At 46.8% G+C, this 13,621-nt stretch overlaps 2 protein-coding genes across 19 annotated transcripts in view; both read right to left on the bottom strand.

Moving 5' to 3' along the window:
• Positions 1–13,621, bottom strand: part of ISCU (iron-sulfur cluster assembly enzyme) — a 627,706-nt gene that overhangs the window by 339,241 nt on the left and 274,844 nt on the right. The window contains exon 1 of one of the 14 annotated variants that reach the window (XM_050749917.1): positions 13,071–13,074. The exons of 12 other annotated variants lie outside the window; for them this stretch is intronic. The gene's annotated coding sequence lies outside the window, so the exon portion shown is untranslated. Of the gene's footprint in view, positions 1–610; positions 615–13,070; positions 13,075–13,621 lie in introns of those variants that run through there. One more of the 14 variants, XM_050749901.1, reaches the window with a different exon arrangement.
• Positions 1–13,621, bottom strand: part of WSCD2 (WSC domain containing 2) — a 125,905-nt gene that overhangs the window by 28,631 nt on the left and 83,653 nt on the right. For all 5 annotated transcript variants that reach the window (XM_050749756.1, XM_050749760.1, XM_050749757.1 and 2 more), the window contains one exon: positions 932–1,053. In XM_050749756.1, the coding sequence (XP_050605713.1) occupies positions 932–1,053 (122 nt within the window). The remainder of the gene's footprint in view (positions 1–931; positions 1,054–13,621) is intronic.

The following is a 13,621-nucleotide window of genomic DNA, read 5'->3' as shown; positions in this document are numbered from 1 at the left end:
CCAGTTATGTGCCCAGTTCTGTGCTGGGGATATTGAAGGGGGGCACAAAATGTACAAGGCATAGCCCCTACCCTCCAGGAGTTCACAGCCTGGCTAGGGAGGAAGTATAAACAGTCAAACATCTAGCACCTTAGGCCAAAAAAAGAACATCCAACCCAGGTGCTATCCAGTGCCCAAAGCTCTGGATGACACTGCTGCCTGGCCTCTGCTCGCACCCCTCCTCCAATGGGGAACTTCCTCTGCCCTAAGGTGGGACTGTCCTTACCTTTACTTGGTAATTTTTTCATGCTTCTAAGCCAAGTTCAAACATCACCCCCTGATATGGTTTGGCTGTGTCCCCACCCAAATCTCATCTTAATTGTAGCTCCCATAATCCCCATGTGTCACAGGAGGGACCTGGTGGGAGGGAACTGAATCATGGGGGTGGGTTTTTCCCATGTTGTTCTCATGATAGTGAGTAAGTCTCATGAGATCTGATGTCTTTAAAAAGGGCAGTTCCCCTACACATGCTCTCTTGCCTGCTGCCATGTAAGACATGCCTTTGCTTTTCCTTTGCCTTCCACCATGATTGAGAGGCCTCCTTGCAACGTGAAACTGTGAGTCTATTAAACCCCCCCTTTTTTAAAAAATGAATTACCCAATCTGAGTTATTTCTTCATAGCAGTATAAAAATGGACTAATAACCCTCATTCCTAACTATTCCTCAGTATTAAAACTCACTTCCTCAAAGGCAGGAAAATCTATTCTGTGTAGCTCCAGTCCGTTAGATCCACGTGAAACGGTCACATCCCTCTCCCATGTCATAGATCCCAGTCAGCGACTGCATCTATCCTGACTGAGCTGTTGCTTCTCCAGCCAAGCATGTGGTTCCTTCAGCTGTGCTGCACTGTCCCCCTCACCTGGAGTTCCGTGGGCCCCACCCTGTGCTCACCTTCTCCGTGCAGAAGTCCACGCACTTGTCCACGGACATGTTCAGCATGGCAGCTGTCACGGGTAAGGCCAGAGAAAGGTTGTCAGGCCTGCGGAAGCAGCCCCGGAACACTGCACTTCCATCTGAAGAACCAGAGAGAAGAGGACCAGTCAGATATACAAGGAGTCAGATCTGGTTGGGAAAACCACCTTCTGAAGAAAGCCCAGAGAAGGCAAGAGTCTTGCCCAAGGTCACAGAGCAAGCCAAAGCAGAGATGGAAAGAGCGGCTATGTTTTCTGTTCTTGAACATGTCTGTTCATAGTCAATGAGCTCGATACATCAAAGAACGTTCTCCTCAACCCTGACCCCTTTGTCAACAACCCAGGTCGCTGAGATGACATTCGTCCTGGGCCATGCTATCCCACTTTCTTTGTCAGATTCCCATGCCTCACTTCCTCACTCCCAACCATGGCAGTGCCCCATTCGGGGAAATTATCAAGTGCACAGAGGATTTGTGTGATTTCATCAGGGCTGAGTGTTTGAGGACTGAGGGAAGCAAGGGGTCTGCAGCTGTCCTGTCCTTACTCACTACTACTAGGGTTCTCCTCTCCCTTTTGTTGCCCTGGGCTTTAGGGGAAAAGTCCTGGGCCTCAGAAGTTCCTACCTACCCAGTACTGGGCACCAACAAGCTGCAAGGGACTGACGTGTCAGAGGGAATCCCTTTAAGAAAATTTAACCCAGAAATAGTGCAGCTACACAATAAAAAATTTGGAGTCCATTGTCAAATCTTCAATAGAAGTCATCCCTTAAGAAAATATTCAGAAATGTTGTCTTAGGTTGGGGCTACTGAAGCAGAGCCTGAGACAAATGTTTCATTGAAGGTGTGCTCTCAGAGAAAGAAAGCGGGAGGCAGGACCAGACAGAGCTAAGTAAGGATGTGATCTCAGCTGGGTCCCATCTCCATCCTGGTCTCACGGCAGGGATCAGGAGGAGGCTCTGGATGAGAAATTGCACTATAGAATTGGCCCCACCTTAAGGAAAGGGGGCTGGCTTGCCTTGGCCTTGTCCATCCTGGTCTCCAGTATCAGTTTTTGGCTGTGGGCTGTGCCCCAGGATGGGGCATAACTTCCTGCGAGGGGCTGCTTGCTTCTGATAGGCCCAAGGCTATTTTTCGGAGAACGGGGCAGTCGTGAGCCACTGATTGCCACCAACAGTCACCACAGGAAAGGGGACTTGGGTGGGCGCCTATAGCATCCACTACAGATGTGTGCAAAGATTTATCAGTAAGGTTGTTCACTGCAGCATTTTAAAAATTAACAAGTGAAGGGGTAGAACCTAGGTGTCCAGCATGAGATAATTGGGCCAATAATGTCTGGAATGACAACACACAATGGAATTCTATTGAAGGTGGAATTCCATTGAAATAAATGGTATTAAAAGTTATTTTAGCCAGACGAAGATGTGTTTAAGATACAAAGTTAAATAAAAACTGAGAATGTAAAATCCTACATGTTATAAAATATCAATTTTATAAAAAATTAATCTCTAGAGAGACATATACCAATGTGTTAATAACCGTGATGTCCCTGGACAGTAGGTGTGAAGGATAAATTTTATGTGTCAACTTAGCTAGGCCATGGTGCCCAGCTGTTTGGCGAAACATTGGTCTAGATGTTGCTATGAAGGTATTTTCTGTATGTGATTGACATCTACCATTAGTTGACCTTAAGTAGAGGAAATGATACTTGATAATGTGGGTGAGCCTCATCCAATCAGTTGAGGGCCTTAAAAGCAATCCTAAGGCTTCCTGGAGAAGAAGGAATTCCATCTCAAGATGGCAGCATTCACTGCTGCCTGAGTTTCCCGTGTGCTGGCCTGTCATATGAATTTCGGACTTGCCAGCTCCCACAATCGCGTGAGCCAACTTCCTTAAAATAAATCTCTTAATATATCTATCCACATATCGTATTGGTTCTAATCCTGTTGGTTCTGTTTCCCTAGAGAACTCTGACCAATCCAGTAGGAATATAGGTAATTTTTATTTCCATCTCTTTGTAAAACTCTTTTCTAACTTTTTTTCTACAATGAATATGTATTTTTATGTAATAAAGGCAAAACAAGTGAAGCCAAGGCAGGAGGATTGCCTGAGGCCAGGCACTGAAGACCAACCTGGCCAACATTGTGAGCCCTCCATCTCTATTAAAACAAAATTTAAGTGGCCGCTGTTAAATCTTTTGAAAGGCTGGTGATATACATTTACAATTGGGTTATTCTGAGTTGTATATACCCTTCGGGAAGCATAGCCATCCACATAAAACAAAGGGCATTGTTAACATGGTGTGATGAAAACCATCAGCACAAGAACAGACCCCATTTATTGAGTCCCTATTATATGTCATCTCCTCTGCTGAGCACTTCAGAAACGTCAGCTCATGTCACCTTCTTGAAAATCCTGCAAGGTTCATTGTAAACTCTCATTTTACAGATAAGAGAAACAGGGCTTTGAGAGAAGAGGTTGCAAGACAAATCTAAGGACCCATCGTTTGCAAAAACTAACTAAGGCTCAGAAGCAAAGTGTTAGCCCTTGGAAAAAAGCAAAGCAAGTTGCAAAAACCATATGTCTCTCTCTGTAGCGGTGTCTGGGTCTATCGAGAGTGTAAAAGCGTTTTTTAGCATACACATATATATTTACATTTATGTGCAGAGAAGAGGATATGGAATAACTCCCTGAGCAGAAGGGTGGGGGGAGGGTGTTTATGAATGATAATTTTATATTTTAGCCATCAAAGACACCCTAGTGATTCTTTCTACCACGTGGCACCTGATAGGCTGAAGTTGCTCACTGCAGTGACAAGCCAAGAAAACTAAGAGGACATTAGGAATTTGGTTAAATGACTAATTTCCAGGGCATCCCTCAGACTCCTGCTGTCTTAGCTTTCTGGGTCTCTGGCTTTATCCTGGTGAGACGAGTGGCAGTGGTAGTGGTGATAATGTCAGGATGCTGCTCATCTGCTCCGTGGTCCCTCCAGGCCTCAGTTTCCCCACATATAAATGAAGACTGGGAGTTAAACTGTGCAGTGACTCTCATGCCTACTACCCTGGGAACATTCAAAGAAGTGTGGGGACACCTTTGATGGCTCCAGTGGTTTGAGGCCACTGGCACTTGAAGGGCTGGGGCTGGAAATGTGCATGCCTGTTCTGCACAGGACAGCCCTTCACCTCCTAAATGAGCACGTGCCACATCCCAAATGCCACTAGTGCCCTGTAGAGAAACACTGGACAGTCATCCATTTCGTGGCCTGAGTTGCTGAGTGGGATGCCCTGTAAGGTCACCTAGAGCATGATGTCCATAGCATGTGCCGTACACATTGTGTGTGTGTCTGAGTTTTCCTCTATTGCTCAGGTTGGAGTGCAGATCTCGGCTCACTGCAACCTGCGCCTCCCAGGTTCAAGTGATTTTCCTGCCTCATTCTCCTGAGTAGCTGGGATTACAGATGTGTGCCACCACACCCAGCTCAATTTTTGTATTTTTAGTAGAGATGGGGTTTCACCATGTTGACCAGGCTGGTCTGGAACTCCTGACCTCAAGTGATCTGCTTGTCTCAGCCTCCCAAAGTGCTGGGATTATAGGTGTGAGCTGCCACACCCACCGGGGAAGTGGGCATTTGAGCTAAAGATTTACGGCAATGAGGTGGGAAGTCCCAAGCACTGTGGATTAGCTCTCACTTAACCAGAAAAGTCAACCGGATGCTAAGTCAGGTCACTGGGCAACAAGATGCTAACTTTCCCTCTCTTTCCACTCCACTTGAATCTACTGAGTTCCTGCTAATGCCAGGCTCCATGCTGGGAACTCTGGGTCCACTCAGTCTGCACAGCACCCATAGGTGATAGATGCTATGAGTACCTCCATCTCACAGATGATAAAACTGAGGAAGCTGAGGCAGGCTTACTGGCTTCCAGTGTTACAGAGCTGGCAAACAACAGGGTGAGATCAAAGCCAGGTTTCCCTGTCTCCAAAGCCTGTGCTTCTTCCAATAATAATAATACTATTATGAATAGATGCTTATATTAATATAATATTAGCCCAGTGCAGTGACTCATACCTGTAATCCCAACACTTTAGGAGGCAAAGACAGGAGGATCCCCTGAGCCCAGGAATTTGAGATCAGCCTGAGCAACATAGCAAGACCCTATCTCTACAAATAATTTTTTTTTTTTTAAATTAGCTATGGGTGGTGGTGCATGCCTGTAGTCCCAGCTACTCAGGAGGCTGATATGGAAGAATTGCTTGAGCCCAGGCAGTTGAGGCTGCAATGAGCCATGATCATGCCACTGCACTCCAGCCTGGTTGACAGAGTGGGACCTTGTCTTTAAGAAAATCATAATATTTTTGTGATTGTTATTGCTACCATGTACTGATTGTATGGTATGTGATGGGAAGTAGGCTGAGTTGTTCACACATGTGTCTCATTGAACTCTCCCATTCACTCTGGTCATTTGGGGCTCCCCATTTTCACAGATGAGGAAACTCAAGGCTCAGAGGACTGAAACTGCTTGATGTGAGTCACCCAGCTTGTAAGAGTCAGACTTACATCTTTGATATTTATCAAGTGCCAGGCATTGTGTAAATGCTTGATATATCTTATCCGGTGGAACCTTCCTAAACCTTAGCAGGAAGATCTCATTCTCTCCATTATAAAGAAGAGAAAACAGGTGCAGAAGGGAAGTGACTTGCCCAAGGCCATACAGCTGACAAGTGGCAGTGTCTGGATTTCAACCTGGGAATGTCTGAACTCCAAGTCTGTACTCTCCTGGGCTGTCCCTTTTTAAAAAGCCACCCCTGGCTTTAGCATTTCACAACAGTGGGACATTGATTTTCTCTCTCCCACCCTTCATGTCCACTCTGCTTTTCACCACAAATCATTCAGAAAGTCAGGGCTGTCACTCTGAGGTCGCTTGACCCCGGGTCTCTAGAACCAACTTCAAATTGTTAACCTCCCTCTTCCCCACCAGAATCCTATTTGAGGGACCATCATGAAATCCTCCCAGGTCGTAAGCTAGAGCTTGGAGGGTTGCTAAAGACAGTATTTTGGGGGTTGGAGCCAACAGAGGCCCCTTTAGGGCTGGGGCAGTCCTGGGTACCCTTGTAGGGATCCCAAGCCCACCAACTCTTATCCTCTAATGTGGGTCCTTTCTTGAGTCCTGTTCCACTACCCTGGTGGGGTCTGAGGCCCCCAAAGCAGTGTGTTGGGAAGACACAGTCGTGTCTGAAGAAGTGAGTGGTGTTTGCACATGTGTGTGCATGTGTGTGTGTGTCTGTGCATTAATGGGGGCAGGAGAGGCTGTGTGAGGGCACTTGTGGGTCTGGCTGCACTGAGATTGTTTGAGCAGTGGGATGTGACACTGAATGTGTGTCTGTTGCTGTGCACACAGTGCTCATCTGTGTATGAAAGGGTGTGAGTGATGATGTGTGCATCCCATGTGTATGTGTGACTATGCTCATGCCAGTGTGAGTGCAGATCCACCTGTCTGGGCATGTGGATGCTGACCTCTGAGAATGCAAATGTGACCCTGTAGACCATGCTCATCTGCACATCGTGGGTCTATGGGGGAACATAGGAGTCTCTGGCCCTGTGCATTTGACTGTGGATAACTTGTGTGGTTGTGCATCAAATCAACCTCTAGGAGGGCGAGTCTTACCATAAGGTGTTTGTGCACGTGGAGACAACAACCCCAGGGGCTCTCTCTGGGTTGCCTGGCAACCAGCTGGCTGAGAAGAGGGCTCCTCTTCTCCTAGTAGAGGATGAGGCTGGGCTTCAGCCAGTCCCTCATGAGCCCGGTTCAATGCCACCAGGGGTTTGACATTTCCCAATCATCCCAACGGCTGGCACCTAGGTTCAGATGAAAATACTTATTTCCCAGTGCAAGGGGAAATGCACCTTAAGAAGAGAGAGTAACTGGATGGGTAGATTCCTCTGATGGAGTGCAGCCCAGATAGAGTCTTTTCCCAGGATGCCAAGAGCACTGGGGACCCTTGCACCTGGTGCCCACAGCCAGGGACACTGCTGGTGTCTGTCCCAGTTGTTTGCATCACAGTGGATCTCATATACAAGTCATCTCTATATGGGAGTATGCATGTCTGACTGTGGGCATGTGAAAGCTGAAGCAAGCCCAGGGTGGTCTTTGGGGTCCTTCGCCCTCAGGAGTCACCCTTGTATCCTCTAAGAGCATGACCCCAAATAATCAAAGGCACTGGAGCATCACTCAGGGCCTGTGGGTGGCACACATGCATCTTCCTCTAGGCTTCCTTGGCCAAGCGCACTGCCCTCTCCCCTGTCCCTAAGCTGGGCACCCATCTTTTGGGCTCAGTCCGCTGATGGGTCATATTAACATGCATCTCCAGATGAGCTTCAGGGGACCCACCCTGACCCAGAGCCCCAGGAGAGGCCTTCCATCCTGGCACCACACCAGAGAGCCATAGCATTTCCCTGGACTGACAGGCTCAGGGTGAGCCATCCTGGCTGAGGAGCAGAAGACTTAGTGATTAGGAAACATGAATTCTCATCCTGACTCTGTTTCTCCTCTCTGGAACTCAGCATCTTCAGCTGTAAAACGGGGAACTCTCCTTCACATGGCACCTCTGCCCTTCCTTGTCTTTGACCATGGGCAAGTTTCCTCTCATTTCAGAGCCTCAATGTTCTCATCTCTAAAATGGGTGCATAAATATTGGGTGAATCATTCAGAGATGGACATGGATAAACTTTGTGAGCTACAGGTACTAGAGAGGGGGCAGTCAAAGGTCTGTCTCCTTACCTGCTGTCCTTCGACTGAAAAGAGGGGGAGAGCCATGTGGAATCCCTAGGCTGGCATTTCTCCATGTGATTTCTTCCAGCCTGCCTAGATATTAGGAGGCCAGAATAGGAAGAGGAAGGAAGTCTTTGTAGATCCAGCTCTGCAGAGACTGGCCTCCCTTTGACATTTAAACACCTGCTAATGAGTCCCTGACTCTCCCAGCTTAGAGAGGAGGGCTAAACTGAATGCTCTGAATACCAAATAAGGTGAAATTTTTAGAGGACTTAAAGGGCCCGAGATGGATTAGAAACTACTACTGCGCACCTCTTTGGGCAAGATGTGTTCTGGGGGTGCCGTGAGGGGATAACAGTTTGGGAAGTCAGTTCCAGGAGCAGTTAATCTCCTGGGTGGAAGGCATTCCTGAAGTCTGGCCTATTTTACTTTGTGAGGAAACTGCGTGAAGTCACAGAGGGCTTCCTGATGTCCAGCAGAAGGTCTGGAGAGCTTTCCAAGTCAGGAAGGGATTGGTTTAGCTTGACACCTGGGACCTGGGGAGCTCTCTGGAGGCCATCTCCCTCTGCAGGTGGCTCTCCACTGTCTTGGTGATCTGGACACAGAATACACATGGTTGCCAAGACATTTACTCTCCCCACTTCCCTCATTTCCTCCATCTGTAATATGGGTCACCTGGCCCTCCCCTTCAGTGGGTGAGAGACTCTTTCATCTCTTATGTCTGAAAATGAAAGGGAAGTGGCAAGGGAATCCCTTGGCTTCCCTGACACTCTCCTGTGGTATAAAGAATTCTGGATTTCCATAGCAGTGAAAAGATGCTTTCTTGTTTGCAAAAGGCTCTGGTGTCCCGAGGTAAGGGCCTTGGCTCTAAGTCAGACAGACCTGGGTCAGCTGCTTATTGAGCTGTGTGCCATTGGGCAGGTGTCTTCACTTTGCTGAGCCTCAGTTTTTCTCATCTGTATATGAGGATTGTAGTATCCACCCTGCACAGTTGGGGTGAAAGTCTATGCGATGGCATTTACAACAGTGTCTGAGACGTAAGTACTCAAACCATGCCATTTCTTATTCCTTTCTCCATCACTTGCCCATAATATGTGGAGGGTGGCTAGAACCCATGCACTGTTTGCTGTCAGTGGTCCATTAACATGCCTGCTGTTGGCATTTGCCATTCCATTATAGGCTGATAGTGACCATGACTCTGCCTTAGGGCCTGTGAGGGACAGGCTGGGCCTGCCAGGGAGTTAATCTCCCCAGGAGCCACCCTCAGCCAATGGTGGATGAGAGTTGGAGAAAAATAAATACAGCAGCTTTCTGTTCCTCAGGTGAAACATGTCTGAAGTTTGTTCAATACCATCCCCCAGAGCTCTCCAGTGGGGTTAAGCTTCCGTTGTCCTCACTAGAGACCTGCTTTGTCAGGGACCCTGTATTAGCTTTCTTCTCCATCTTACCTTTCTAGTCCCCTATGGGTGCATCTTGGCAACACCTTCCAGGTAGCCAAGGTTCACATCCCTGTTTTGGGAGAACCCAACTTAAAACATCTTGGATCTTTGAGCACTTTCAATCACAAGGAAAATCCACAGATTTCAGGGCCATTGCTTTTCACAGCTCATAGTCTCTGTGAATGGTACTCCCTGGAGTCATGAATGACAACAGCAGTAGCCCTGGATGGCATCTTCCTAATAATCAACCTTTCTAAATAATTGCCAATGATGGCAATAATAACAACAGCTGTTTACTCTATGTCATTAGTGCTAAGTATGTTGTGTACATTATAACTCAGTTAATCCTCACAACAACCTATGAGGTGAAAAATATTATTATCCTGTTTTATAGGCAGAGATTCAATTACTTTTCCAGGTCACACAGCTGGTAGGGAGCAGAGCTGGGATTTGACCCCAATCTTGTTTGACATCACATCCTAGTTTCCCATCTCTTTACTATCCTGAAGAAGGTATGCCCAATTTTAACAAGTTGCGCTCCAGAGACCCCCATGCCAGCTACCTGAATTTTCCAGAAATCCTCTCAGGCCCCACAGTGGGAGTCCAAGGATTGCAAAAGCCCATGCCCCACATTCTGACAATGTCAGCTCTGCATTGCCAGGCTAGCTGGGATGGTACATGACCTCAGCAGCTTGGGCTTTTTACTAGCAAGAAGCAAGCAGAGCAACTGTTCATCAACTCCCTTTGCTGGGGGCAGACGAAGAACAGCCCGGAACCAGCTGCAAGTGTCTCTGAAGTCCTATCATCTCTTTGTTCTGGAGCTTCACAAAAATGAGATAAATGTCACCTGGCATCAGCTTAGAGGCAGCTGTGGAAGAGTTCTCCTTGGTTTGAAAGAAGCCACCACCCCCTGGGTAATTAGGCCAAGCTCCACTGCATTAAAGATGTGGTGAGGAGGAAAGGCAGTGAGCTGGAAGCTGTTAATGGCTACCTAGCTACCTATAATCAGAGAGAGATTGAATTACACAAAGAGCCTAACTGTCCAAAGAGAATTCAAGCCAGCTATTTTTAGACATTACCAAAGGCTCCTGTGGGCTGTTGGAAATTCAAATCGCTTGAATTGGGTGCTTCTCGGAGTGAACTGGGGAGTTTCCATTAGGAAGAAGCTACTCTGTAACAGGCACTGTGCTAGGTGCTTTCTAGTCTTTTCCTCACTTGGTGGCCACAGAAATTGTGAAAGATTGGGATTGTCTTCATTTTATAGATGAAGCACCTGACACCTAGAAAGAACGAGTGGCTTGACCAAAGTCAATACAGCCATCAAATGAGAGAATTGGGATAGAAACACTATGCCTGATTCCAAAACCTGCATTGCTCCCAATATTTTCCTGTCCAATGACCTAGATTTTGCTTAGGGGAGAAGAGCAAACCAATTATCTCCCATCATGATGCAGAAGAAGAAATATTTTCTCTTATTCCCTTGGCCCTACAGAGAAGAGTTCATGGGGTCCCATATGAATTATGAAATTCTGGGCTCCCAGACCTACAGCAAAGGGAAGTAGAAGAAGCCTCCAGGCCTAGCAAAGAAGGAGTTAGACGTGGTCCATTCCAGCAAATGTGACTGTTCCCTAATCATCTGAGGGTTCCTCTCAGCAGAAGTAGTTGGAATGGAGGATCAGTGAAAATAAAGCAAAGCAGTGCACAAAATTCTCCTTCTAACTCTGGGAGACAAAAAATTGCCAGAATTAAGAACAGTACACAAAATCCACCATGTAAATTGTGAACCATAAATAAGGTACCTATTTTTTCAGTGATAGTGTAAGCTTCATAATGTCTCCACTAAACTAGGAAGGAAAAAACAAAAGGAAAAAAGTTCAGATCCCTGGGAGAGGCTGGTTTGCCATCATTGGGGTTTTAGGCAGTGCTAAAGGGTGGTCAGCACCATGGACAGCCATCCTTGGGACTCAGGAGCCTCGTTCTGATGAACTTTGCAACCCAAATCTTGCAAGACTCTTTCAGGCAAATGAAATTTCTTGCAACATCCCATAAAGCCATAATGTTCTCAAATCACCAGCAGGTCTCTACCCCTGGGAGGAGAGCTACACTTGCCGACACATTTAGCAAACTGCTGTGAAAAATGTAATCTGACCAAGAAAGAAGTCCATTTCTCGGTTCTTTTGTAACAAGGGCAAAGAGTCCACGTGCCCGAGAGTCAGTGTCAAGGCAGAATAGCAGGGTGCCTGCAGACATTTGCTCTGCTAACCTTTTAATGCTCTCACTATTATGGGAGCATTCCATCACCTTACCTCAGAAACACCTAGGCTGGCATCCTGTGCGAGGCAGATGCCCCACCAGAATGGTGTTTGGGAGATAATAAGCTTCCTTTAGATCTCTGCAGTCATTAAGAGTTCTGTGCCACTGCTTAGGAAAACACAATTAGGACACAGTGTTAATACCAACTAATGACTCTACAAATGAAATCTGGTTTCTGCCATAGCTGTTTGCTGGAGCACTCACTCATTTCTCTTGCCTGATGTAATACATGCCAGAGTTGTGTGCCAGTGACTTGGAAGGCATCCCTTTCTGACTTATTTGTGTACAAAGCAAATCCTAGGCATAATCCTAGGAAATCGAAGATGCCACTGAGTCAGAGCAAAGACATTGCAGATTTCACATTGCCTAGAGTCTGGAAACAAGGTGAAAGGAGGGATCAGGGGTCAGGGAAGGGAGGAGATGAGCTGGAGCCAAGGAGTTCCCCGGAAAGAGAGAAGATGGTGTTCTGAACCAAATTCCAGGGTCAGGGTGTCTGCAACACTGTGGCAAGTGGGTACCCTAACTGGGATTCATGGACCTGGGTTCCAGCCTATGCTCAGTCCCTAAGAGGCACAGTAGCCTTATAAAACCCATGCCTGCCAGTCATTTCCTGCAATAGGCACCAGGCTTTTGTGCTCTCTTTTATTTGCTTAATTCCTCTCCCACTGCTTGGTGATTTGTCTTGAGTCTGGGTATCCTCCTCTTCTCCGCCAGGAAACAACCTTTCAAGCCTCTCATCAAATGTCCCCTCCTTTATCGAGCTGCCCCCTCCTTTATGGAGCCTCCCCCGGTGCTGTTCAATTTAGCCATTCCTATTCTCTGAGCCAGTTTCTCCAGTGTAAAATGCAGACATCAGTGAGAAAGGTGCTTCCAACATAGCATTCAACACATGACCTTTGCTGACTCTGGACTTTTGATCATGAATTAGAACCCATGGCTGTCCCCTTCACCTGGAATCCTCTTAGAATGCGATTCAGCTCAAAAATTGCCCCCTTGGCTCTTGAAGACAGAGCCCCTGCAGCCCCCTGGGTCTCTGGTTCAACCAATCCTACTTGTATTGGGTCTGCACAAAATTATCCTTCTAACTCATGGTTGAACCAATTTTATTAGTATCAGGTCTGTTGCCCCATGAGATGGAAAGCTCCTTGAGGTCAGGCATTGTGCTTTACTGACCACTGAGCTTCTCCATATCTCATCCACAGAAGAGCTCATCAAGTGTTTTGGTTCAATGAATGGTTCCTGCACTCTCTTTGTATACCATGTTGCCAACTGGATTTGAAACATTGTCAACCATCTCTCTCCTTGTCCAAGCTGCCTTCCTTCTAAGTCTCAGTCTTGGTAGCCTCGGGATTAATAAGGCTTAGATTTTCTTTTAGGGTCTCCAGCTGAAGGTGCTCAAGCTTCAAACCTTATATGGTGATGATTCAGAACAACAGTGATGAACTTTAGAGAATCCAGGACTCCACTCTCAGTAGAAATAAGTGTGTTTCTTCCTCTTGGACATAATACAAAAATGCTATTCTCAGATGGTACAAAGCACCACCCAAATAATTGTGCCACACAGAAGGGGCAAGTGAGGGGTGCAGAAGCATTCCTGCCAGCAGCCCCCCAGCTGACCCATGGTCAGTGAAAGTGTTATTATGTAATACAAGGTGATCACAGCAGTATGTGTGTGTGTGTGTGTATCTGAATGTGTGTGTGTGTGTGAGAGAGAGAGAGAGAGAGAGAGAAAGAAACGGGGGTGGAGAGAGGGAGGAAGAGAGAGGGAGGAAGGTGAGGGAGAGAAAGAGGAAGAGAGAGGTGGGGAGAAGGAGAGAGGGGAGAGAGAAAGAGAGAAAGAGATATTGAGAGTGTGTCCAGGTTATTCAGCCAACCTGAACATTAACCAAAAGGAGGTCTGGCTAGTGTCTGGCTAATGACATACACAATCCAGTTCTTGTTATCTATCTCAGCTTCATCCACTAGGATGTGTTACTGGCAGCAGCTTTCCCTCTAAATATCCCTGACTTTAAGGTCATCTCTTCAGATGGTCCAAATGTTGCTATCAAAATAACATAAATATTGACATAAAGGCGATCAGCTGTAAAGGTGATAAATCTGCCACTAAGTTAAAAACTCGTAATATTAGCAGCCAAACCAGAAAGCCACTCTATGA

This window comes from Macaca thibetana, chromosome 11 (genome assembly GCF_024542745.1).
Source record: "Macaca thibetana thibetana isolate TM-01 chromosome 11, ASM2454274v1, whole genome shotgun sequence".
Lineage (NCBI taxonomy): Eukaryota > Metazoa > Chordata > Mammalia > Primates > Cercopithecidae > Macaca > Macaca thibetana.
Note: the sequence above shows the minus strand (reverse complement) of the source record. Positions and strands in the feature narration are given on the sequence as shown.